Here is a 27,039-nt window from a genome sequence, read left to right as displayed (position 1 = left end):
GTGCCTTTGGAATCTTCAAAGTGATAGTTATTTTCTTTTTTTATTTATTTTTTATTTTTTTTTTTTAATTTTATTTTATTTTATTTTTTTTTTTTAATGGCAGTTTCTGTGAGGCAGAAATGAATGATGAATGGATGTAGGAAGCAGCAGCCAGTAGTATACAGGGTGGTCCATCTGAAGTTTCGGATGATATTATCTCAAAAACTATACATTGGGTAAAAATAGTGGGTAAGACAAGTTTGTAAGCTCAACGGGGGACATCAAATGATACTACATGTGACCCCCAGCCCCTGCCATCTTTGTTTGGGTGGGGTACAACTTTTAAATCTTAAATGGAAACCTCCATTTTTATTGCAGATTTGGATTCTCCATAAAAACATTTTTTTAACCATTGACAGATGGTGCTGAAATCGAGAAACATTAAAACTGGGGAAGAACTCCAATTTATTTAGAATTATCCGAGAAAGATGCATCAAATCGATAAAAAATGTGCAGCAATTCTTTCATTACACCAAATTAAGCTTTTTGTTACAAAATGTATCCTACCCACCACAGTTTTTGATGGAGGGAGGTGGAATGGTATTAAAATCTCATTAGGGAACTCTTCACAATTGCATTACTCACCCGACTGTGGGGCTATCGTGGCCAAACTGCGAACTGTGGCTCAGTATAAAGGTCGGTGTAATGCGATCAGATGTCACTTCACTTTCAGATTGTGAACTGTAAGCATCAATTGACGAAAGTAAATTATTCTTTAGCGAAACATGGCTCTCTATCCTCCTACAGAGATTGTTGATATGATGTTAATTTTAGGTGACTGCCATAACAATTACGCTGCTGCTGCGCAATTTTATGCGTTTCTTTACCCAAACGGATGACATCCAAGCGAAAAAATTATTCGAAATTGCACTCAACAAGCTCAAAATGGATACATGCACTGTCCACCTCGTCATCGCGAATACAATGAAAATAATGCTCTTACCCTTACCGTTCTTGCCTGTGTTCAACTGGTTCCCGAAATTAGTAGTTGTGCGATTCAGCGGCAAACTGGGATACCAGAATCAACTGTTTTGAGGATTTTAAAGAAACATAAATATCATGCAAACTGACACAGCCATTAACACCGAAAGATATGCAAATACACATGCATTTCTGCCAATGGGCCTTGGAAATATCAAGAGGTGACAATGAATTTTTTAGGTTCGTTATGTTCACCAATGAAGCCACATTCAAAAACAATGGTGAATTAAATCGTCATGATTGGTCGCCTGTCAATCCGCACTGGCACAGACCCATTGACAATCAACACAAATGGTCGTTAATGGTCTGGTGTGGAATTTTAAATGGTTACTTGATAGGATTGTATTTTTATGACCAAAATTTTACTGGGAAATCTTATTTACAACTTCTCTGTGATGATATGTTGGAGCTAATGGAAGATGTTGATTTAGAAACTAGGCAACGAATGTGGTTCCAACAGGATGGAGCAGCTCCCCATTATGGTAAAAATATGCAGAACATTTTAAATTTACGGTACCCTGGTCGGTGGATAGGACGTGGTGGACCAATTCAGTGGCCTCCACATTCACCAGACCTAACACCACCTGATTTTTTCTTGTGGGGTTGTTTAAAAAATATTGTTTATGAAATACAGCCCACAACACGAAACAATATGTAGCAACGCATTCAAAGAGATTGTGCTGCTCAAAATTGTGGACAACTTTCGCAGGTGATTGACTTTATGCATTGAAGCAGATGGAGATCATTTTGAACAATTTCATTAATTAAGCACCCCAAATTGTGAGAGGCAAGGGGACTCTCACTAATTAAGCACCCCCACATGTGAGAGGCAAGGGGACTCACACTAATGAAGCACCCAATGGGAACATCATTCTGCTACATCCATGTCGTCGTTCCTGGGTAATGTTAAAAGTAGGATACAGCATATTTTGTACAAAAATATCTTAATTTGGCGTAACGAAAGAATTGGTGCACATTTTTTATCAATTTGATGCAGCTTTGTCGGATAGTTCTAAATAAATCAGAGTTATTCCCCAATTTTACTTTTTTCTCAATTTCAGTGCCATCTGTCAATGGTTTAAAAAATGTTTCAGAGAAAACTTGATTACTTTTTTTCTGAATAAAAAATGGGTGTTTCCATTTAAGATTTAAAAGTTGCCCCCCCCCCCACCCCACCCCACCCAAGGGGGCGGGGGCTGGAGGTCACGTGTAGTATCATTTGATGTCCCCCTTTGAGCTAACGAACTTGTCTTACCCACTAATTTTACCCGATGTATAGTTTTCGAGATAATCTCATCCGAAACTTCAGATGGACCACCCTGTATGTTGATGTGGCAAGGGTACCATGAACTGCACTTTTCCCCTGTCACATTCTTTGGAAGTGTGAGTAACATTGAGGATGAAATAGTTTTCTTTATTAAAACCAATAATTTGAATTAATTTTAATATGAAATAAATAAAAGATCAATTAAATATACTCTCTCTATTTAGGGCATACCCTCTTTATTTAGGGTCAGAAAAGTCTGAAATATAGTGTTTAAAGGCCTTAATCGAGGTTATAATTTATAAAATTTTCTAGCCAGGGGGAAGGGGCCAACCACATTTGCCATTTGATAACTGACAGCTTCTCTTCAAGGTTGGCAGTCTTGTATTTCCATAATCAACCCCATCTATCTAACCAGAGAAAGGGGAACTACAGTTTAATGTGTAATCCAAATCACATATCATTCGCAGCGAGGCCCTTATACACAAATATCCCGCACGTCCGGGGCCTCGCTGCGATGGAGCATTTCCTTTCACGCCGATCACCTGCCACCCTACCTAAAACCTCTTTCCTCATTACCTTAGCCAGCTTCATCCTGACCCACAACTTCTTTACTTTTGAAGGCCAGACATACCAACAATTAAAGGGAACAGCCATGGGTACCAGGATGGCCCCTTCATACGCCAACCTATTCATGGGTCGCTTAGAGGAAGCCTTCTTGGTTACCCAGGCCTGCCAACCCAAAGTTTGGTACAGATTTATTGATGACATCTTCATGATCTGGACTCACAGTGAAGAAGAACTCCAGAATTTCCTCTCCAACCTCAACTCCTTTGGTTCCATCAGATTCACGTGGTCCTACTCCAAATCCCATGCCACTGTCCTTGATGTTGACCTCCACCTGTCCAATGGCCAGCTTCACACGTCCGTCCACATCAAACCCACCAACAAGCAACAGTACCTCCATTACGACAACTGCCACCCATTCCACATCAAACGGTCCCTTCCCTACAGCCTAGGTCTTCGTGGCAAACGAATCTGCTCCAGTCCGGAATCCCTGAAGCATTACACCAACAACCTTGAAAACAGCTTTCGCATCCCGCAAGTACCCTCCCGACCTGGTAGGGAAACAAATAACCAGAGCCACTTCCTCATCCTCTCAAACCCAGAACCTCCCACAGAAGAACCACAAAAGTGCCCCACTTGTGACAGGATACTTTCCGGGACTGGATCAGATTCTGAATGTGGCTCTCCAGCAGGGATACGACTTCCTCAAATCCTGCCCTGAAATGAGATCCATCCTTCATGAAATCCTCCCCACTCCACCAAGAGAGTCTTTCCGCCATCCACCTAACCTTCGTAACCTGTTAGTTCATCCCTATGAAATCCCCAAACCACCTTCCCTACCCTCTGGCTCCTACCCTTGTAACCGCCCCCCGTTGTAAAACCTGTCCCATGCACCCTCCCACCACCACCTACTCCAGTCCTGTAACCCGGGATGTGTACACGATCAAAGGCAGAGCCACGTGTGAAAGCACCCACGTGATCTACCAACTGACCTGCCTACACTGTGACGCATTCTATGTGGGAATGACCAGCAACAAACTGTCCATTCGCATGAATGGACACAGGCAGACAGTGTTTGTTGGTAATGAGGATCACCCTGTGGCTAAACATGCCTTGGTGCATGGCCAGCACATCTTGGCACAGTGTTACACCGTCCGGGTTATTTGGATACTTCCCACTAACACCAACCTATCCGAACTCCGGAGATGGGAACTTGCTCTTCAATATATCCTCTCTTCCCGTTATCCATCAGGCCTCAATCTCCGCTAATTTCAAGTTGCCGCCACTCACAGCTCACCTGTCATTCAACAACATCTTTGCCTCTGCACTTCTGCCTCGGCTGACATCTCTGCCCAAACTCTTTGTCTCTAAATGTGTCTGCTTGTGTCTGTATATGTGTGGATGGATATGTTTGTGTGTGCGAGTGTATACCCGTCCTTTTTTCCCCCTGAGGTAAGTCTTTCCGCTCCCGGGATTGGAATGACTCCTTACCCTCTCCCTTAAAACCCACATCCTTTCGTCTTTCCCTCTCCTTCCCTCTTTCCTGATGAGGCAACAGTTTGTTGTGAAAGCTTGAATTTTGTGTGTATGTTTGTGTTTGTTTGCATGTCTGTCGACCTGCCAGCACTTTCATTTGGTAAGTCACATCATCTTTGTTTTTAGATATATTTTTCCTACGTGGAATGTTTCCCTCTATATATATATATATGCTGTGACTTACCAAACGAAGCGCTGGCAGGTCGATAGACACACAAACTAACACAAACAAACACACAAAATTCAAGCTTTCGCAACAAACTGTTGCCTCATCAGGAAAGAGGGAAGGAGAGGGAAAGGCGAAAGGGTGTGGGTTTTAAGGGAGAGGGTAAGGAGTCATTCCAATCCCGGGAGCGGAAAGACTTACCTTAGGGGGAAAAAAGGACAGGTATACACTCGCGCACACACACACATATCCATCCACACATATACAGACACAAGCAGACATATTTAAAGACAAAGAGTTTGGGCAGAGATGTCAGTCGAGGCAGAAGTGCAGAGGCAAAGATGTTGTTGAATGACAGGTGAGGTATGAGTGGCGGCAACTTGAAATTAGCAGAGCTTGAGGCCTGGTGGGTAACGGGAAGAGAGGATATATTGAAGAGCAAGTTCCCATCTCCGGAGTTTGGATAGGTTGGTGTTAGTGGGAAGTATCCAGATAACCCGGATGGTGTAACACTGTGCCAAGATGTGCTGGCCGTGCACCAAGGCATGTTTAGCCACAGGGTGATCCTCATTACCAACAAACACTGTCTACCTGTGTCCATTCATGCGAATGGACAGTTTGTTGCTGGTCATTCCCACATAGAATGCATCACAGTGTAGGCAGGTCAGTTGGTAAATCACGTGGGTGCTTTCACACGTGGCTCTGCCTTTGATTGTGTACACCTTCCGGGTTACAGGACTGGAGTAGGTGGTGGTGGGAGGGTGCATGGGACAGGTTTTACACCGGGGACGGTTACAAGGGTAGGAGCCAGAGGGTAGGGAAGGTGGTTTGGGGATTTCATAGGGATGAACTAACAGGTTACGAAGGTTAGGTGGACGGCGGAAAGACACTCTTGGTGGAGTGGGGAGGATTTCATGAAGGATGGATCTCATTACAGGGCAGGACTTGAGGAAGTCGTATCCCTGCTGGAGAGCCACATTCAGAGTCTGGTCCAGTCCCGGAAAGTATCCTGTCACAAGTGGGGCACTTTTGTGGTTCTTCTGTGGGAGGTTCTGGGTTTGAGGGGATGAGGAAGTGGCTCTGGTTTTTTGCTTCTGTACCAGTTCGGGAGGGTAGTTGCGGGATGCGAAAGCTGTTGTCAGGCTATGGTGTAATGGTTCAGGGATTCCGGACTGGAGCAGATTCGTTTGCCATGAAGACCTAGGCTGTAGGGAAGGGACCGTTTGATGTGGAATAGGTGGCAGCTGTCATAATGGAGGTACTGTTGCTTGTTGGTTGGTTTGATGTGGACGGACGTGTGAAGCTGGCCATTGGACAGATGGAGGTCAACATCAAGGTAAGTGGCATGGGATTTGGAGTAGGACCACGTGAATCTGATGGAACCAAAGGAGTTGAGGTTGGAGAGGAAATTCTGGAGTTCTTCTTCACTGTGAGTCCAGATCATGAAGATGTCATCAATAAATCTGTACCAAACTTTGGGTTGGCAGACCTGGGTAACCAAGAAGGCTTCCTCTAAGCGACCCATGAATAGGTTGGCGTTTGAAGGGGCCATCCTGGTACCCATGGCTGTTCCCTTTAATTGTTGGTACGTCTGGCCTTCAAAAATGAAGAAGTTGTGGGTCAGGATGAAGCTGGCTAAGGTAATGAGGAAAGAGGTTTTAGGTAGGGTGGCAGGTGATCGGCGTGAAAGGAAGTGCTCCATCGCAGCGAGGCCCTGGACGTGCAGAATATTTTTGTATAAGGAAGTTGCATCAATGTTTACAAGGATGATTTCCGGGGGTAACAGATTGGGTAAGGATTCCAGGCGTTCGAGAAAGTGGTTGATGTCTTTGATGAAGGATGGGAGACTGCATGTAATGGGCTGAAGGTGTTGATCTACGTAGGCAGAGATACGTTCTGTGGGTGCTTGGTAACCAGCTACAATGGGGCGGCCGGGATGATTGGGTTTGTGAATTTTAGGAAGAAGGTAGAAGGTAGGGGCGCGGGGTGTCGGTGGGGTCAGGAGGTTGATGGAGTCAGGTGAAAGGTTTTGCAGGGGGCCTAAGGTTCTGAGGATTCCTTGAAGCTCCGCCTGGACATCAGGAATGGGATTACCTTGGCAAACTTTGTATGTGGTGTTGTCTGAAAGCTGACGCAGTCCCGACGATCAAGTACTACGGTCGTGGAACCCTTGTCCGCCGGAAGAATGACGATGGATTGGTCAGCCTTCAGATCACGGGTAGCCTGGGCTTCAGCAGTGGTGATGTTGGGAGTAGGATTAAGTTTTTTAAGAAGGATTGAGAGGCAAGGCTGGAAGTCAGAAATTCCTGGAAGGTTTGGAGAGGATGATTTTGAGGAAGAGGAGGTGGGTCCCGCTGTGATGGAGGACAGAACTGTTCCGGGCAGGGTTCAATTTGGATAGTGTCTTGGGGAGTTGGATCATTAGGGGTAGGATTAGGATCATTTTTCTTCATGGCAAAGTGATATTTCCAGCAGAGAGTACGAGTGTAGGACAGTAAATCTTTGACGGGGGCTGTTTGGTTGAATCTGGGAGTGGGGCTGAAGGTGAGGCCTTTGGATAGGACAGAGGTTTCGGACTGGGAGAGAGGTTTGGAGGAAAGGTTAACTACTGAATTAGGGTGTTGTGGTTCCAGATTGTGTTGATTGAAATTTTGAGGTTTTGGAGGGAGTGGAGCTGGAAGTGGGAGATTGAGTAGATGGGAGAGACTGGGTTTGTGTGCAATGAGAGGAGGTTGAGGTTTGCTGGAAAGGTTGTGAAGGGTGAGTGAGTTGCCTTTCTGGAGGTGGGAAACCAGGAGATTGGAAAGTTTTTTGAGGTGGAGGGTGGCATGCTGTTCTAATTTGCGGCTGGCCTGTAGGAGGATGCTCTCAACAGCCGGTGTGGATGTGGGAGAGGAAAGATTGAGGACTTTTATTAAGGATAGGAGTTGACGGGTGTGTTCATTGGCTGAGTTGATGTGTAGGTGAAGGATTAGGTGGGTGAGGGCAATGGATTGTTCAGTTTGGAACTGGTATAGGGACAGATGGAAAGAAGGGTTGCAGCCAGAGATGGGAACTTTAAGTGTGAGGCCTTTGGGGGTAATGCCAAATGTCAGACCAGCCTGAGAAAATAGAATATGGGAGCGTAATCTGGCTAGGGCGAAGGCATGTTTGCGGAGGGAATGTAAATAAAACTTAATGGGGTCGTTGTGGGGGTGTTGTGAGGTTGACATGGTATTAGAAGGTGGAAAGTGTAACATGATGCTGATATGAAAACGAAAATAGAAATATATGGGGATAGATAAAGGTGAACTGGAAAGTAACTGGAGATCTGGTGTGAAAAAAGGCGAAAAAGTGTTGGTTACAGCTGGGCTATGTTGGACTTGGGTTGGTAGACAACGATGTGCACAAAGGTTAGGTGGTTGTGTTGCCGCCAAAACACGTTAAAGGACGGAGAAATTCGGGAAAATTTCGAAAAAACTGCGTGTAAATGTATTAAAAGGAGTGGTTTTGTGGTGGCCGATTATTAAAGTGAAGCTAACAATTGTCTGTCGAAGAAATAATGACGTTAAAACCTGTGCGAAGCGGCTAAAAATTATCAGTGATGTGGGAAAAACAGAAATGGAAATAAAGCGAAAATTATTAGAACTAGCCGAAATGGTTGTTTAATAGGTGAAAGGAACTGTTTGTGAACTAGAAACGGTGGATTTTATAGCAGCGGTAGTTGGTTATGGTATGGAGGTGGGTTACGTATTATTGAGTATATGTAGGCGGGATAAAATAGTATAGTGGATTACGGTAAAAAGGAGAAGGTGAATACAAAGTGAAACTACTGGCAAAAACAGAAAGAGAAAATAAGACGACAGAAAAGATTTCAAAATGCAACAGTGACAATAACAAACGTAATTGTTGGGTTCAAATTAATGATATGAATATAATAGAGGGAAACATTCCACGTGGGAAAAATATATCTAAAAACAAAGATGCTGTGACTTACCACACGAAGCGCTGGCAGGTCGATAGACACACAAACTAACACAAACAAACACACAAAATTCAAGCTTTCGCAACAAACTGTTGCCTCATCAGGAAAGAGGGAAGGAGAGGGAAAGACGAAAGGGTGTGGGTTTTAAGGGAGAGGGTAAGGAGTCATTCCAATCCCGGGAGCGGAAAGACTTACCTCAGGGGGAAAAAAGGACGGGTATACACTCGCACACACACACATATCCATCCACACATATACAGACACAAGCAGACATATTTAAAGACAAAGAGTTTGGGCAGAGATGTCAGTCGAGGCAGAAGTGCAGAGGCAAAGATGTTGTTGAATGACAGGTGAGGTATGAGTGGCGGCAACTTGAAATTAGCGGAGATTGAGGCCTGGTGGGTAACGGGAAGAGAGGATATATTGAAGAGCAAGTTCCCATCTCCGGAGTTCGGATAGGTTGGTGTTGGTGGGAAGTATCCAGATAACCCGGACGGTGTAACACTGTGCCAAGATGTGCTGGCCGTGCACCAAGGCATGTTTAGCCACAGGGTGATCCTCATTACCAACAAGGAGAGGCACTTTTGTGGTTCTTCTGTGGGAGGTTCTGGGTTTGAGGGGATGAGGAAGTGGCTCTGATTATTTGCTTCTGTACCAGTTCGGGAGGGTAGTTGCGGGATGCGAAAGCTGTTGTCAGGTTGTTGGTGTAATGGTTCAGGGATTCCGTACTGGAGCAGATTTGTCCCGGAAAGTATCCTGTCACGGACTGGACCAGACTCTGAATGTGGCTCTCCAGCAGGGATACGACTTCCTCAAGTCCTGCCCTGTAATGAGATCCATCCTTCATGAAATCCTCCCCACTCCACCAAGAGTGTCTTTCCGCCGTCCACCTAACCTTCGTAACCTGTTAGTTCATCCTTATGAAATCCCCAAACCACCTTCCCTACCCTCTGGCTCCTATCCTTGTAACCGCCCCCGGTGTAAAACCTGTCCCATGCACCCTCCCACCACCACCTACTCCAGTCCTGTAACCCGGAAGGTGTACATGATCAAAGGCAGAGCCACGTGTGAAAGCACCCACGTGATTTACCAACTGACCTGCCTACACTGTGATGCATTCTATGTGGGAATGACCAGCAACAAACTGTCCATTCGCATGAATGGACACAGGTAGACAGTGTTTGTTGGTAATGAGGATCACCCTGTGGCTAAACATGCCTTGGTGCACGGCCAGCACATCTTGGCACAGTGTTACACCATCCGGGTTATCTGGATACTTCCCACCAACACCAACCTATCCGAACTCCGGAGATGGGAACTTGCTCTTCAATATATCCTCTCTTCCCGTTACCCACCAGGCCTCAATCTCCGCTAATTTCAAGTTGCCGCCACTCATACCTCACCTGTCATTCAATAACATCTTTGCCTCTTCACTTCTGCCTCGACTGACATCTCTGCCCAAACTCTTTGTCTTTAAATATGTCTGCTTGTGTCTGTATATGTGTGGATGGATATGTGTGTGTGTGTGCGAGTGTATACCCGTCCTTTTTTCCCCCTGAGGTAAGTCTTTCCGCTCCCAGGATTGGAATGACTCCTTACCCTCTCCCTTAAAACCCACATCCTTTCGTCTTTCCCTCTCCTTCCCTCTTTCCTGATGAGGCAACAGTTTGTTGCGAAAGCTTGAATTTTGTGTGTATGTTTGTGTTTGTTTGTGTGTCTGTCGACCTGCCAGCACTTTCATCTGGTAAGTCACATCATCTTTGTTTTTAGATATATTTTTCCTATGTGGAATGTTTCCCTCTATTATAACCATATATATATATATATATATATATATATATATATATATATATATATATATATATATATATATATATATAGACACACACCTGGCCACCGTAAATGCAACACCCTGAAGGAAGCATCCGAATCAAGTGAAATTTACACCATGAGTTTGCAGCGATGAGGTATGCAACTGATTAGAATTTCAGCGCAGATGCACATCACGCGCGCCTGTGGCGCCACCTCATAGCGCCATTTAAGGCTTGGCGATTTCGACGAGTGTACGTTCGGCACGTGTGTTTACCTTGTGGTTGTTTCACAAGACGATCAGTTATGCCTCGTAGACAACAGCGAACATCTTTTGATCAAGTATCCGAGTTCGACAGAGGAAGGATAGTGGCTTACCGAGATTGTGGATTATCATACAGAGTAATCGCTAGTCGTGTTGGACGAAACCAAACAACTGTAATGCGGATATGTGACCGTTGGATGCAGGAGGGTACGACGGACCGACGTGGTCGATCGCATTCACCTCAGTGCACCACTGCACGTGCTGATAGGCAAATTGTGCGCATGGCAGTGACGGATCGCTCAGTGACATCCCGAAACATAGCACAGCACATTGCGTCTGTAACGCATCATCCAGTGTCTGCGCGTACCATTCGACGCCGTTTACAGCAGAGTGGTCTGTCCGCAAGACGTCCATTGCTTCGTCTACCATTGATGCAGAACCACAGACGTCTCCGTCGCCAATGGTGTGATGACAGACGGATGTGGACGGCAGAATGGAATGACGTTGTCTCTACTGACGAGGCACGCTTCTGTCTGCAGCACCACGATGGTCGGATTCGAGTGTGGAGACACCGTGGAGAGAGGATGCTGGACAGCTGCATTATGCACCGCCACTCTGGTCTTGCACCGGGTATTATGGTATGGGGCGGTATTGGATATTACTCTCGCACGCCTCTAGTACACATTGCCGGTACTTTAAATAGCCAGCGCTACATATCCGAGGTGCTGGAGCCAGTTGTCCTTCCTTACCTTCAGGGCTCGGCCACAGCTATATTTCAACAGGATAATGCGCGACCACACGTGGCACGCATTGTCCAAAGGTTCTTCGTCAATAACCAGATTGAATTGCTTCCCTGGCCGGCTCGCTCTCCGGATCTTTCGCCGATAGAAAACATGTGGTCCATGGTTGCTCAACGAGTGACCCAGATTACATCCCCAGTTGCCACACCAGATGATCTTTTGCAACGTGTTGAAGCTGCTTGGGCTGCTGTACCCCAGGAACACATCCAACGTCTCTTTGTCTCAATGCCGAGACGTGTGGCAGCGGTGATCTCCAACAATGGAGGCTACTCTGGCTACTGATTCTGGCAGGAACCACATGTCACAGACGTCTGTACACGTAATCATCTGATACTTGGTCAACATGTTATCTACAAAATAAATTTTGTTGTGCTACCTCTTGTCTTTCTTGGTGTTGCATTTACGGTGGCCAGCAGTATATATATATATATATATATATATATATATATATATATATAGACACACCACAGCCATTAGTTAAAAGAACATACACAAGTGTCACTCCTGTTTGTAAGCTCCAAAATGAAATGGAAAGTAGCAAAACCTTACAGCCCACATTGTTAAAAACTAGTATGCCAATTAATAGCTAGTAGTAATAACACCAATGTTGATGAGGTCCCATACTCCGAGGAGCAAGGCCACATCAAAAGTGGGGTCAGTTTAAAACCTGCTAACTAAAAGTCGACAACCAATCGAGGCTTTAACTTTTTTTCATGTGACTCCTAAATAATGTTTTTTTTCTTTTTTTCATGTTTCATTTTAAATGTGAATCACTAATTCAGATTGTGAATGGCCTGGCTAGCGGCCCTGCGTTCTTCCTGCAACAGATGGCAGTACTTTTGCCACTCTGGTTTACCAGTTTGCTTCCTCCTTCATGTGCGCCACTTCATGCTCTGCGCTCACTGGTAGCACACAGAGTCTTGTACACCGCGGCGCTCGGGGTCACAGCACCAAGTATAAGTGTTCTGGTATTCTTTGCATATTTCTTTACCCAGGCAGTCGTCCATAGTACTGTCTGGTGTCACTTTGGCATTGACTTAGGTTTTACAGCACCAAGCCCAACCGGTGGATTTTAAATTTTTGTATGGAATTTTTGTTTTGTTTTTTGTGTGTATAGCTGCTTGTAAAAAAAATGTCTCCCATCTGTTGCTATTTTCAGTACGACACCTGAAGATGGGCATATAAGAACCCGAAACCAGTTGTATTCTATATAAAAGAACCTTACAACTGTAGCAGTATTTTCAACCTTGGGGAAAATGTAGTTTGTCACATAAGCTGCAACAAATGAATGCAACAGTTTCACAGTCACACAGTTTCTCTGTGCTCTGTCACAACATATGTTTTTAACGTTTTTGAAGTTGCATTCTGTGTGCTTCTAGTTTAAGAATCTCACATAATAAACAGTCCAATGGAGGCCCAACTAAGTCAATAACCAACTGTTCAGTAGTAACGTCATCAGTTGGAATTCTTTAGAGAGATTTAATAGAAATAGCTTTTCTGAACAATTTAGTACATTCATAAATTCAAATTCAGAATCAAGCATGTGCCCTTCTGAACCAATTTTTAGATGTGGAACTGGCTTCAAGTGATATAATAAGCATTCTTTTATGAATTCATTAGATAGCAAACAAACTGTCAAGTGTGTGTGTGTGTGTGTGTGTGTGTGTGTGTGTGTGTGTGTGTTTTATTTAATACAGTACATGAAAATAAAAGTGCATTGGGTTCGTGGACATCCTTTACTTTTACATTTTTGCTTTGCTCTTGGTTCATTGTAAAGAATGGAGGAAAAACTTCAGTTCTCAGTTCTTCATCATCACAGCTTTTGGCCATTTCAAGTAGATCATCACCATGCTTTCAAAAGCAAAAGACTCATACTAACTTCAGTACTTTTTCATGTGAACTATCAACTGATAAAGCCTTCAGCTGGGATGAATAGGTGCTGCCCAAGTGATGGGAAGGATTTACTGCCTAACACATTGTGACATGAAACTACGAGGGCTATCCACAAAGTACATTACGTTTTGGAATTAAAAATAAATAAAGTATTGGAATTTTTTTTTATTATATACAGATGAAAGCCACACTTAAATACTACTTTTCTACATAGTTGCCATTTAAATTAAGGCACTTATCGTAGCGATGGACGAGCTTGGAAATTCCTTCGTCGTAAAATTCGGCTGCCTGCGCCTTCAACCACGTGGTTACCTCTTCTTGAAGCTGTGCGTTGTCATCAAAACGCTGCATAGCCAACCACTTCTTCATTGCTGGGAATAAGCGTAAGTTGCATGGTGCCAGGTCGGGACTGTACGGCGGATGAGGAAACAACTCCCACTTAAAAGATTCGAGAACTTCACGAGTGGCATTTGCCGTGTGGGGCCGGGCGTTGTCATGAATCAGCAAGATCTTTGAGCCCAACTTTCCCCTGCGCTTGTTTTGTATTGCTCTTCTGAGGGTGTGCAGAGTTTGGCAGTACCTTTGAGAGTTTATTGTAGTGCCTCTTTCCAGGAAATCCACAAAAATCACACCTTTTGTGTCCCAAAGACAGTCGCCATCATCTTCCTTGCCGACATTGTCTGCATGCATTTCTTGGGTTTTTGGGGGGAATTTGTGTGCCCCCACTGTATTGACTGCAATTTTGTCTCGCAGTTCACATGCTTAACCCATGCTTCGTCACCAGTAACGATGCGATCGAGTAATGAGTCGCCATCTTTCTCGTAAGCGTCCAAAAACGTTAACGCTGCAGCCATTCGCTGATTTTTGTGAATCTCTGTCAAGATTTTTGGTTTCCATCTTGCACAAAACTTGTGGTAACCAAGCTTTTCGGTAATGATTTTGTGCAACAAACTTCGTGAAATTTGTGGAAAACTCATAGAGAGTTCCATTATTGTGAAATTACGGTTTTCACGAACCACGGCATCGACTTTTTCGACAAGTTCGGCAGTCACTATGCTGGGTCTTCCACTTCGCTCTTCGTCGTGAACGTTAGTTCGGCCATTTTTAAATTTTATGACCCATTGACGCACTCCACCTTCAGTGATTATGTTGTCCCCATACACTTCACAAAGCTGCCGATAGATTTCTATCGGTGTACAGTTTTTTGCAGTCAGACTTCGCGGCATTTTCAATTAACGCTGACATTTCAGACTGTCACAGTAACTCAACGGAGTACAGCACGAACCTCTCACTAGCACGGAAGGATGCCGACTGAGCGGCGGAAAGCCATGACACCAAGATGGCCGCGCTAGCCCCGCCCCTAACAGACACAAACGAAAACGTAATGTACTTTGTGGATAGCCCTCATACATAGGTCACTACTTACTCATATGAACAGATTCCTTTGAACAATGGAGAAAGTCTGAGATATACTTCTTGTGAATATCATACATCTTGTACTCAGGTTCTTGTTTTCTGTGCTCATGCAATGGAATAAGATGGACACTATATCAGTGAAAATTCCAGTAACCAGTGGGTTTGGTATTCAAGGGCGTACTTTTGACCAAACTTTAAATTGAATCAGATTAAGTGATTCATTTTCTTGAAGCTGGAGCTTCAGTATTATCCTTGGAAGTTTGAGGAGTGACATTTGTCCTATCTTGCTCTGTGCCATTAGAGGCAGTTAACTTTCCACCAAACTATGGTTTAACGCATGTCAAAATGTATGTCACTGTAGAAGGTATTAACTGCACATGTGGGGGGTTGTGAAATTTTAATTGCTTTTGACTGCCATTAACAGTTGCTGTGGTCCACTCAGCATCTTTGACGCAAAGCTGGCACCTCTGAAGTTACATGGGGTATCTATTCTACTACCTCCATCAAATATCTCTCCCAAATAATCTGAACAGAGCAGATATAGTTTATGAAAAGAAAAATATACTGAAGGAGATTGATGGAGGACTCTTGAACTTAGAAGTCACATGTTGTCCAAAGCAATTTCAGCTTAAGTGGAATGAAGGACAATTCCACCATTGTCAAATGTAGCTTATGCTTGTCTGTATTTGCCCAGAAGCTTGGTTTGGCCAAGCACACTCTTTTTGTACTGTCCCTTCATAATGCCCCTTCCATCGAGAAGTAAAACACATTACTTTGTGTGACTGTGTACAAGAAACTGCATGACCTGGTAGGCTATGCTGAGCGCATGTTACAGGTTTCACAAGCTCATGCCTTGGCTCTTGCCCTCGAAATACATTTGCGCTTTTATTCCTAGCCTATTTGCCTGTGGAATGTCTGCAAGGAAGGGAAAGTGGACAAAAGAAACTTGAGGAACCTGTGAGTAGTAATGATATCCTCAGGTTGCCATTTAATCATAATGGTGTAGTGCATTCCACAGCCTGGTTGCTTCCCAATGCATGACCGTTGTTGGTTTTGTTGCTGCCATCAGGTGATGAGGAGTCTAAGCTGACCATTGGCACTATTACTTTTGAATTCACCTGTAGCAGGTGTCAGAAGGATACAAGTTCTACCTCCACTTGTGTTATTCCATTTATGCCACCAAATGTAGATGTGAGGTTTGTAAAGATTGCTACCAGAGGTGGTGAGATACTGTTCTCTGTCAGTCAAGATGATACAGTTGCTCCGTGCCCACTTGTTTCGAGTGGTGGAGAACAGGGTCCAAAAGCTTGAAAAGGAAGCTGCAGTGCAGCCGCTCAACAGGAACACCAGCAGTTGTGTCAAAAACCTTTATTCTCAACGACAGTGACACTCATACTGAAGTGGAGATGAATAGGCAGCTACGTCCTGTGAGTGCGGTCTGGCTAGACAAAGTGGAGTTATGCCTTTTTTTTTTAGCTGTTGTGTGGTTTATATTCTCTAATATTTTGCTAAGTCAGATTTTGGGTAATGTTTCACTGTTTATAGTGGCCAGCAATGTTGAGGGTTGTGAAATTTTAATTGCTTTTGACTGCCATTAACAGTTGCTGTGGTCCACTCAGCATCTTTGACGCAAAGCTGGCACCTCTGAAGTTACATGGGGTATCTATTCTACTACCTCCATCAAATATCTCTCCCAAATAATCTGAACAGAGCAGATAACTATAGGCTTGGTCCAGCCTTGGTGCCAGCCACCAGAGCCCAACAGGGTATGCTAACAGCCTCAGATATAAGTGTTACTAATGAGATGAGCACAACAGATATCCCTCATGAGGCTATCAACTGTCACAGTAAACTACACCTCATTCAGCACACTCATATAAAATATGTCAATGGGCAACAGCAGAGAGCCACTCCTTGCACTACAGAAAACTAACTTTATTAAGTTTCCCTTTCTTTCCACAATCATATCAACATTCTTTTGAAATTGCAATGTAATCCAATAGCCAGTAGAGCTGTCACAAAAAAATAAAGCACACTGTGGATAACACAGTACAGCAGTTCCCCTGTTACGAGACCCGGAGGAAAGCAACCCTGGCCTAAATACTGATGTAGGTGCAGTCACCTCAAACTAATTCTTTTCATCACAAGTTTCATGCAACACAGAATTGACAGGAAACTTTGACTTGTTCCTTTTCACTAGATCTTTTTTTAAATGGAGTTTTAGGTGCTTTCCAATAGAGAGGCAGTGCGGTATTCGATTCAATTATTGTCTTCACTGGGACAGTAAATTATGAAGAACCAGTACTCTGGGAGCAACTGATAAGGACTGCTTCATGGTGGTAGCGGACAGTGTGGCATGCTCAAACAATATGCACCAATCACTCTATTATGATGCTGCTATTGACACAATGCTATATAGTGACAGTATTAATTCATCTCATTACCAGTATCACTGTAAAACTGATCTGCAAAACAGCTCAAATGCCCATCTTTGTCTCTGTCCATGTGATGCCCAGTGCCTTTTGGAAATGTGGTAATGTGGCATCTGCCAGTTTCTCTGCATCTGTAATTTGCAAACCATTGTGTTAAATATATCAGCTGCATTTCACATGAATGATGTTTTCTGAACCTGTTCTACTATTTGGAGAGAAGATTTCGTGTGTGGAGATACATATTATATTTAACTCTGAATATGTTCTTGGGACTGTATAACAGGCAGATGTTAAGGAGTGCCATAAATCAAAGGCTGTTTACTAACGAACTTCTTCCCCAAACTCTTTGTACACCCTCCCCCATTTAAAAATTATCTTTAATTTTTTATTATTATTTTTTGTAAAGAAAAGAAAAGCATATACACTGACTGGGTCAGATTTGTGTAATGGCAGTAAAAGTTATGTATTGATAATTTATTTTAGAGTCGTGGTCCAAGGTGAAACGAGGTGTTATTAGCAATCACAATTCAACCGAGGAAAATGAAGCGGATGATGCAGCCATTTTTGCAGAGCCTGTTCTCAAGTTTGAAATAGTGTCTGCGAGGACAGTAGAAAAAGAAAATGAAAAGAAACATGTGGTGAGTTTCAGAATTATAGTTTAGCTTTTTACTTCATAAAAAATGTGAGTTCCAATCCCGATCACCATTGTAATTGTTTGTCCTGTAGTTGTTACTCAACTGTCAATCTAATATTACTACTTTTGTTATCTGCTGAAGGCATACACATTAATGATTCGTAAGGATGGTGTACAACCTGATCCAAACCCTGCTGTCATCGAGCGACGTTACACAGATTTCCTTGAACTTTATGATGGATTGCGGCGAAACTTTCCAGCGTTAATGACAGGCATCCCTTTCCCCAGAAAGGTCTTGACAGGTAATGATATGTGTTTACAATCTTAACCGTCAAGTGGGCATGCCTATGTACATAGTGCACCAACCACAAGTAACATTGTCTTACATCATTCCATTGTTGTTTTACAATTGTCAATCCTTGTGTATGGCTTTGTCATAGCTTCAGCCAATACAGAGATGAGTTGTGTTGTCATATGTCCAAGTGAGCAGAAGTAACATAAAATAAACAGTGAGCTAGGTGAGAAAAAATTTACGATCCATGCAAGAAAATGACTCAGCAGCATAATCTCACAATGGGGCAGTTATCTACGAGACAATAGTGATAAAATAAATGTTTGGCAGGGATCTGATGAAACTGTACTGTTTAATGTTCCGAGGTTATTACTGAGGAGGAACAATTATATGCGGCAACAGAGTGATGCAACAAAAGCTTATTTTATTATGGTTTAATTAAACTGAGATATAGCTCATATGGTATAAGTACATTTTATCATTGTTTAATTAAGCTAAGATTAAACTGTAGTTTTGCTCAAACATGTTTGTATGACTACAGCTATTCTTTACGTGTGTGCAGAGTACGCCGTGCACCTGCTTGTATTATGAAACTTAATGCGCCCACTTATGGATTAACAGCCATAATTACATTCTTACAAATATGTTAATCTCGTGAGATACATGTGTTTTTAAGAAATGTCTTCTCTTCTACTTAAAGATATGTTTCACACACAAAAGGATTTAACTTTTACAAGCTATTGGAGACAGTGACTCCTTCTTCTGGCAGAAGAGTTGAATGGGAAGGAAGAGGGGTGAAGGAAAAGGACTGGAGAGGTTTAGGGAAAGGGGTACAGTTAAGAAAACTCACCTAGAAGCCCAGGTCAGGTATGAGTCCGGTAAGACTCACCGGATGGGATGAGAAGGAAAGAAAACCTTTTTGTGTGTATGGTCCTCTGCCACCACTTGGTGGGTAGATTTTTATCTATCCATTTACATTATATTATCAGTAATTGATTATTTTTGTTGTTATAAAGATATGTTTTGTGTGAAAAAATTTATCATGCACCCCCCCCCCCCACACACACACACACATACAGACACACTGTAAATAAAATACTAAAAAGAATCTAGTCAGGGGAAAAGGACACTGCAGCATGAATGCATCAGCATTACCACAATTTTTAATTATTCTCTTATTTTCTGTTTGAGAAATTAGACTTTATTGCTGATACATTACATGCAGAAGAGAGATTTTATCAGTGTTGCTGTTGTTTGATGTGGGATTTTTCAAGCTAATGCACCACACTGTGTTACTGTATTCAAAAGAAAGTTATTTATTTTCTTCAATGTGTAGTAATAACTATTTTGGAGGTATGTTTATTAACCTATTTAAGGAAACTATAAGACTCACCTTAATAAATAACATTTTTATTGTTAGATTACAAAGCCAGACTAAAAAAAATCTTAAGTTTATAAAACTGAACTGACCTTTAAAATCTCTAAAAAGCATCATGTCAACTTTCTTCTTCTTCTTTCTCTTCATCATCATTGTTGTCTTCTTCATATATAAGATGATTTTCATGCCATCAAGAGTGTTACTTATGCCACACTTCTAGAAAGAAAGATTAGCAATAATGTTTTCCCTCACTCTAGACCATGACTGTTTTATCCATTGATACACTTGTTTGATTGTAAGTCGTTTTAAAGCTCCCTTCGGCATGAATTCGTGTTGGGTTTCATCCACCATTAATTTCTTTAAATGGTTTGTTTATCGAAGCATCAAGAGGTTGCAGTTGTGAAGTAAGTCCTGCCAGAATAACAGCAAGCTCTGTATTTCCCTGTCCCAATTTCTCTTTCACAGATTTTTTCAATTGACTACTGACCTGGTCTTGCACAAGAAAAGAACTCTTCCTCAGTAAAGCACCTCTACTTCTCTCCCACGCTGTTAATCTATATTTCATACCAGCCTCATCTGTCCAACCCTTGTCATGTACATGAGCAACAGCACCTGATGGTGTTTCTGAAGGTGTGGCATTGTTTTACACTTGAATATGATCATTGGATTAGGTTTAATACTGTCAACACAGCATGAAAGGATAACAGGGTAGTGCATTATTTCATGTCCACTTGTTTAAAGTTATAGTTTTAGCACATTTCACAGCAATAGTTTTATGACTCAGCACGTCAAATGTCAGAGGAGTTTCGTCCATATTACTTATTTGAACTAGCTCCACACTGGTTTTCTTTCGATATTGAATAATAAAACAATTTCTCTTCATACCCTTGTGGCATTTTCTGAGATATTTGGTTTGGGTCCGCATGCTAAGCCCATGAAGCTTGATAAACCAGTGGCTCCAGCCCACTCAACCCTTACAGTCTGTAAGTTCGCCTGTAACTCTAGCTTATGAGCAAGTACTTGAATCATTTTTGTATTAATTCCAATGCTTTTTTGACAGAGTCCTTGAACCCATTTCAGTATGTCATTTTTCTAGTTTCGGTCATTTTGCATTCAGTCCTCTACTTGCACATTTTTTTCCGTCAATCTTTAATAGATTTTGGCCGAGAGCCAAAATGCCATTCAGCTGCTCCGTTTCCATGTTCTTCTGCATATGTCATTACTTTTAATTTATAGCCTGCATTGCATGAATATCCTTTATTTTTTTCCATTGCGAAACTAGCTACTAACAGAAATATTGTACTGTTACTGATAACACAAATCACTTTAAATTAGAGTTCACTTGCACGATAGACTGCAATGACGAATTATGGGCTAGACAGTGTTCTGGATTTGTGAGGCGGGAGAGAGAAGTGTTAGCAAGCTTATGAATCCCTGCAACTCATGTTGGTTGCATCAGTGCAGTGCTGCTGTCAATTGAATCCATTGTTACCAGATAGAGATAGGTTTCCCATGGCAACAAATATATATAGCCATTTTTTAGAGTGGTGGGAATTATAAATCAGAAACTGGGCATTTTTATATTAATTTTATAATATGCAACTGAATTTTTGAGATAATTTTTCAAAGAAAAGTGCACCTTATTGTCCATAAAATAAAGTATCTCTTTAGGATCTCTGTTGTATACTATTGTATATTACTCCCTAATAGACCACGTCTTTTTCAATCTTTTGTTTATTTTACAATGCTTACCACTTCTGTAGCATTTGATGAATTTGATGTGGCCCTGGGTTCAAGCCAAACTGTAAACTCGAGCAAGTACAAGTGTCAGAGGGTGAAGCAGTTATTGAACTTGAGTAAGGATGGGGTTGGGAGGAGGATTTTGGTGCTTCAGGCTCTTCATTATCATTGACACTCGGCATGATTCACAAAATTCATGGTCCTCTTAGCCCCCCCCTCCCCTCCCCCAGTTTCGTTGCACACTTCCCCCACTGTCACACTGCTGTATGAACCCAAGGAGTGGGAAGAGGGAGAAACTGTGAAAGTGGTGCATTTAAATGCCAGTTGAGATGCCCTGCATACTACTTGGTTTTATAGCTCGCATTGTGCAGCAAGTAGATCATAAACGAAACAGATTTTCTGTATTACTTAATTACTTTTGCTCTGCTGAAGGTATAATATAATTTTTATCTGGTGCAAACTATTGGCATACGCGCAGACTCAGACAATTTCACGATTTTCAGATGGGCCACGTAATCATAACCTATTTAGTTTTGCAGTCGATCAATCAGAATATTGTAGCACTGTTGCAACCTCATTATGGAGACATGAAAACTCTCAACGTACGTGTCCTGGAAAATTCTAACGTGAGAGAATTTGTCACAACAAATTGTCTTGAAAACAGATGTAAAGTTGACAGTGTCCTCAAAACATTTAGGAAACTATTCTGTAATTCATTTAAGGCCACAGTTCATCAAACCTCACATTTTCTTTAACAACAGTGAGCATAGGGAGCTGGACTGTGTTTATCGGATTGTGTTCCTTCTGTAATGCAATTTTGTTTTTAAATGTGTCACCATCAAATCAGAAAGAAATTGTTTCTCACTTTGCAGTGTCATGCTGTGGAGAGTGCATTGTCAAGTCCACTTAAACTGCGAGGGCTGCAATGCATTATGGATGTTATAATGTTTGTTTCTGCAGTCCTTTGTACTTCCTGAATTCAACAATAGTGAGTTTTCAATCGAAAAATCATTCCTGGCATGCCTCGTGACTTAACCAATGAACTTTGCATTAATATGTAATCTCCATACATTCAGTTCCTGAAAATGTTGCAACTGACAGTGGAATAATGCATGCAGTTGTGATACCACCATTTTTCATCGTGTCTGAATGCCTGCAAATTTAGCACAAAGTGCTTTTTGATGTACAGAACAAAGAATCTCAAGTGTTGATTGTTGTAATTTTCTGCTCTTTCATTGTCAAGTAAATCTTTAAATTCTTTCTTCATAGTATTGAAGTGCGCGTCATATATCTTGGCGGCCGAGTTTAGGTTCGTTCTGCGCATCTGACGTCACAAACACAGTCAGCCAATGAACAGAGAACGACGTTGCCAGATCTCGACTGCAGTGCAGAGCACGGACGAGTGTCTTCAGTTTTAGAAACGTTCAGTCATAAAGAAAGTAATAGAACAAAAGCAATGTCTTGATAGCAGACTTTCTTTTATAGAAAGTTTGGAAAAAGCATTCTTTATACCAATTGCTTCATATTCTATTAATTAATTAAACCAAACAAGCAATAAGACTCCTAATTCAGGCGATAGCAAGGAAAGGTGTTTGTTTCAATCTCACGAACTGCTTTTTCGCAATAAAGAACAGCGGTAATTGTTTATTTCCTATTGTACTTCGACGAAGAATGAGTAATTCATAGTCATACCAACAATGTTTATAAGTAGTTGTGTGAGGTGTTAAGAGTCCTTATGGAGTTACACTGTTCGATGAGCTGATGTAGCGGAACGGTTAAGGTGTTGGGCTGCTGAGTGAAAGGTTATGAGTTCAAACCTTGTGCGTTGCTTCATATTTTCTTTATTTAAAAACAATATTGGAGTGCCTTACTTCACGAATTTTATTCGTTTGAATGAAATTTCTAGTGCTTTGCCTCTTCATTAACTTTTTCGCTGCTGCAGACACGTGCTCCCCGCATTCCGCGCTGTGCGCGATTTTGTCATCACTGCACTTCTCGCCTGTGCAGACACATGGTGTTCCCACTGCTTTGACACACTTATCATTCAATTTCACAAAAACTATTTGGCCAAAAAATTTTATTTTTACACGTCTTCTTGACTGATACCTTCCCCCCATAAATGACTTAATTTTGTTTTGATGTGCAGCATTAAATGTAGTAAACCATTGCACGAAATTTTGAAGAGTTTGCAGTGGTAAAAGTCCATAGCGTATACTTTCCGTATGGTCGATTTTAGTTGCCACAATGTTGAGAATGAAATGTGGACAAGATGCCTAAATTTCATATAATATTTACTGTATAACAATATCTCATTTAATTTAAGTACCACATAGGTGTCGTATGTAATATTGAGAAATATTCCGTCTTTCACAGCTGTAATAAAAGTTTTATTTACACAGGGCGCATTTGGCTTTATTTTAAAGCACTTCCATCGGTGAAAGGTATGGCACATACACAATGGTATTCATGTTCTATTTCTTGTTTTTGCTCCACAGTCGCAGTTTTACCAATGGTATTGAAATATATCCCTCTTCTGCAACTGTAATAAGCGACTTATTTAGACCAGACGCGTTTCTCTCTTTTGAAGCATCATAAGAGGACTGTATTTTGTGTCCTCCATTGCCAAGTCACCTTTCGTAGTTTTGTGCTGCGGTAGCACAATATTCAACGTTTGTGTTGGCTCATCAGTGTTTTAGCAAATAAATGCTATTTGTGTGTGCCACAAACAAAATTATATTTGACATAGCTCTGAGCACTTCACTGACAGACGGTATATTCAAGTCCTAATGTTTTTGTAAGTCCACAGTTTTGTTTAATGTATTTTGTCTACTTCCTTTTGATTGATTGAAGTGCTTTAAAATAAAGTAAAACGTGCCCAGTGTAAGTAAAACTTTTGTTATAGTCGCAAAAGGTGGAATATTTCTCAATATTACATACGACACTTATGTGGTTCTTAAATTAAATGGAATATATAGGTATCTTGTCCACATTTCATTCTCAACATTGTGGCAACTAAAATCGACCATCCGGAAAGTATACTCTATGGACTTTACCTCTGCAAACTCTTCAAAATTTCGTGCAATGGTTTACTATATTTAATGATGCATAATAACTGCGTTGGACATCGAAACAAAATTAAGTCATTTATGGGGGGAAGGTATCAGTCAAGAAGATAGGTAAAAATCTAATTTTTGAGCCAAATAGTTTTTGTGGAATCGAATGATAAAGAGTGTCAAAGCAGTCGGAACACAATGTGTCTGCACAGGCGAGCAGTGCAGTGACAAAATCGCCCACAGCGCGGAATGCATGGAGCACGTCTTTGTAGCAGCGAAAGGGTTAATACTGCCGTGGTGGCTTTACTTCATGAACTGCGCGCTCCCTCCTAAACGTAAGCTTGCGAACTATGCTATACTATGGCGCTGCTTCTCTTGGCGCGTGCGTCGTGTGCAACTGGCAACGCAGCAATCTCCCGTGTCTAGGCGGGCATGCGCGAGCCGCCAAGATAAAAGAATTGAACTATAGTATCCTTTCATTGCAAATTCGCAGTTCCCATTGTTTTGCAGCTGCATAATATGTATTGAGAATTTTCATCCGTCTCTTTTGTAATTCTTATTCATTTTTAAAGACTTGTGATGACAAATCGCATGACTGCCGCCTTTTGTGCAATCAGGCTCTGGACCTGTGAATGTCCTTCATACATGAACCAATAGCGAAGGGTAAACAGTGCCGAAACTCCAATTCTGCTGAACTGAAGAGAGCTGTGTTTAACAAAAAATGCCACACCACAGTACTAGATGAAATCTTATGCTGTACCAGTACTTCCAGGAATGAGTAAGCAAAGTCAAGACAGGCCAAGCCATGGCTCACATATGGCCTATGTGAAGTTTTCCACACTGTGGCCAGCACTGATTTAGGGAAATCTTGGAAAACCTAACTCAGGATTACCTGAGGATGATTTGTATCTCATTCCTAACAAATATGATTCACTTGTCTTGTCTTATCTTTGTTCCACCTCACTTGGTATATGATGTTAGGTGAAACAATTTCTGTCCTTTATTATCACGCTATAGTGTTCTTTCAACATTTATATTTCCCTCTTGATATAACAATCTCAAAATCAACTGTTAGTTATGGCATAAAATTTTGATTTTGTTGTAGTGGTATCCAAGGACAAGCAAGTTGTATAAAGGCATGCTGTGAAATTTCTGTTGAACTTGTGATACCATTTGCCCGAGAAGCTGACAGCTGCAGTCAGTATCAACAAAAATGTCATCTGTTCCTTGACACGTTTTCACCTTGACTGAAAAAGCAAATGTATTTTAAGTACTTATTTGCCCCAGTAAATCATTTTTAGTACATTGCTGGTATGTGTGAGATACGTGAAGTATGACAATTACTTTATAATTACAGTAGTTGTAAGAGAAACTACTATCAAGTATAAGTAACATAATACCCAAAAATATATTTTACAATATTTGGTAAATCAGGTTTTACATAATATGGTGCTCCAGGAATTCAGAGAAATAGTAGAAGCAGTGGTCAAGCAAGAACTATTTTAATTTTACTTTAAATATATTTAATGTTGTATGCGTTGTAAATAAGAAGCCACACTGTTACATAATGTATCTCCAGTATGATACACTCCTCGTTTTCACACATTTATACATACTATGTTTACGTATAAAAGGAACAACCATGTGTGAAGGTGTTTTCTTCTTTTATGGTGATTTCTTTTGTAAAGATTAGTATCTTTCTTTTTAAATTGTGGAATTCCCTAAAAAAATAATGCAGTTTATCAATAGTGCCTGCATACTGCCATTGTACTTTGTCACCATTGATGAGCAACTTGTGTTTTGACTGAGAATTCTAGCAGCATAATAAGTGTATCCAGTTTTTTTATTGAAATTTTAAAGATGCATTTCCCATTTAAAATGCTCCTTACTATGTATGTCTAAAATTTTGTCATACACATTTGAGAGATATTTTCCATCAGTGATGAAAACAGGGATTGCCATACATAGGTTTTGTTTGGTGTGGATTGTACCATCAAAAAATGCAGGCCAGTTTTATTGAATTGTGAACTGTTTTCACTGTTGTCTGTGTTCTCATTAAAAATATTATCAGAACATCACAGAATAAGGATGGTCTTAATGTTGTTTTCCATTATGCATTTGTTCTCCCATAATTTTTGTATGTGTTTCACAACAGTATGCCTGTCATATGATGAGTGTTGGTTTGCATCATCCCTTGTCAATTGTTCTGCTTGTGCCAATGCATGTCTTTGTTGATCTTTGGTCATTTAGCTTCTAATTTTAGCTCGTATAAACTTTATGCTGTTAAAATGGCAATGGTTTGGTTGGCAGAACCTAAATGGCAACATTTCAGTTAAGTTCCTGTACATACAGCTGCTACAGGATCACATAATTCACCTTTCTATATTTATTTCATTGTAGCCAATAGACAGCTAAAAAGTGGCAGCTCAAGGGACCTTACCAAAAGTGTCAAATGATATTAGACATTGTCCATTAAAGTTACGAAATGCTTACTTAAGGTTTTTCTTCAAGAAGTCCCAAAGCTACCACTGATATGAGTTATTGTACATTTCTTCATGGTATTCAGTAATTTTTGCCTATACAGGGTGAACATTAATATAACTGACAGAAAGCAGGGACGGATTCCGACTGGAAATGGAGGAAAAAAGGTTCTGTGAACAGGCGTCTGGAAATGCTTTGTTACAACGGCAGATGGCACTGACGAATGAAAGTTCCTCTGACTCCATGGCTTATGTTCCTGGTGTATTCAAGTGTGTGTGGTAAATGCAGTGTACTGTAAGCAGGAGAATTGCCTGATATTCATGTCTGAA

General features: G+C 41.5%; 1 protein-coding gene across 1 annotated transcript in view; it reads left to right on the top strand.

Moving 5' to 3' along the window:
* LOC126234642 (sorting nexin-20) overlaps positions 1 to 27,039 on the top strand; it is a 76,299-nt gene that overhangs the window by 27,090 nt on the left and 22,170 nt on the right. The window contains exons 3-4 of the mRNA XM_049943371.1: positions 17,616 to 17,770; positions 17,909 to 18,068. Coding sequence (XP_049799328.1) covers positions 17,616 to 17,770; positions 17,909 to 18,068 — 315 coding nt within the window. The remainder of the gene's footprint in view (positions 1 to 17,615; positions 17,771 to 17,908; positions 18,069 to 27,039) is intronic.

The sequence above is a fragment of the Schistocerca nitens genome, chromosome 2 (assembly GCF_023898315.1).
Source record: "Schistocerca nitens isolate TAMUIC-IGC-003100 chromosome 2, iqSchNite1.1, whole genome shotgun sequence".
Classification (NCBI taxonomy): Eukaryota; Metazoa; Arthropoda; class Insecta; order Orthoptera; family Acrididae; genus Schistocerca; species Schistocerca nitens.
This window is presented reverse-complemented; position numbering and strand designations above follow the sequence as displayed.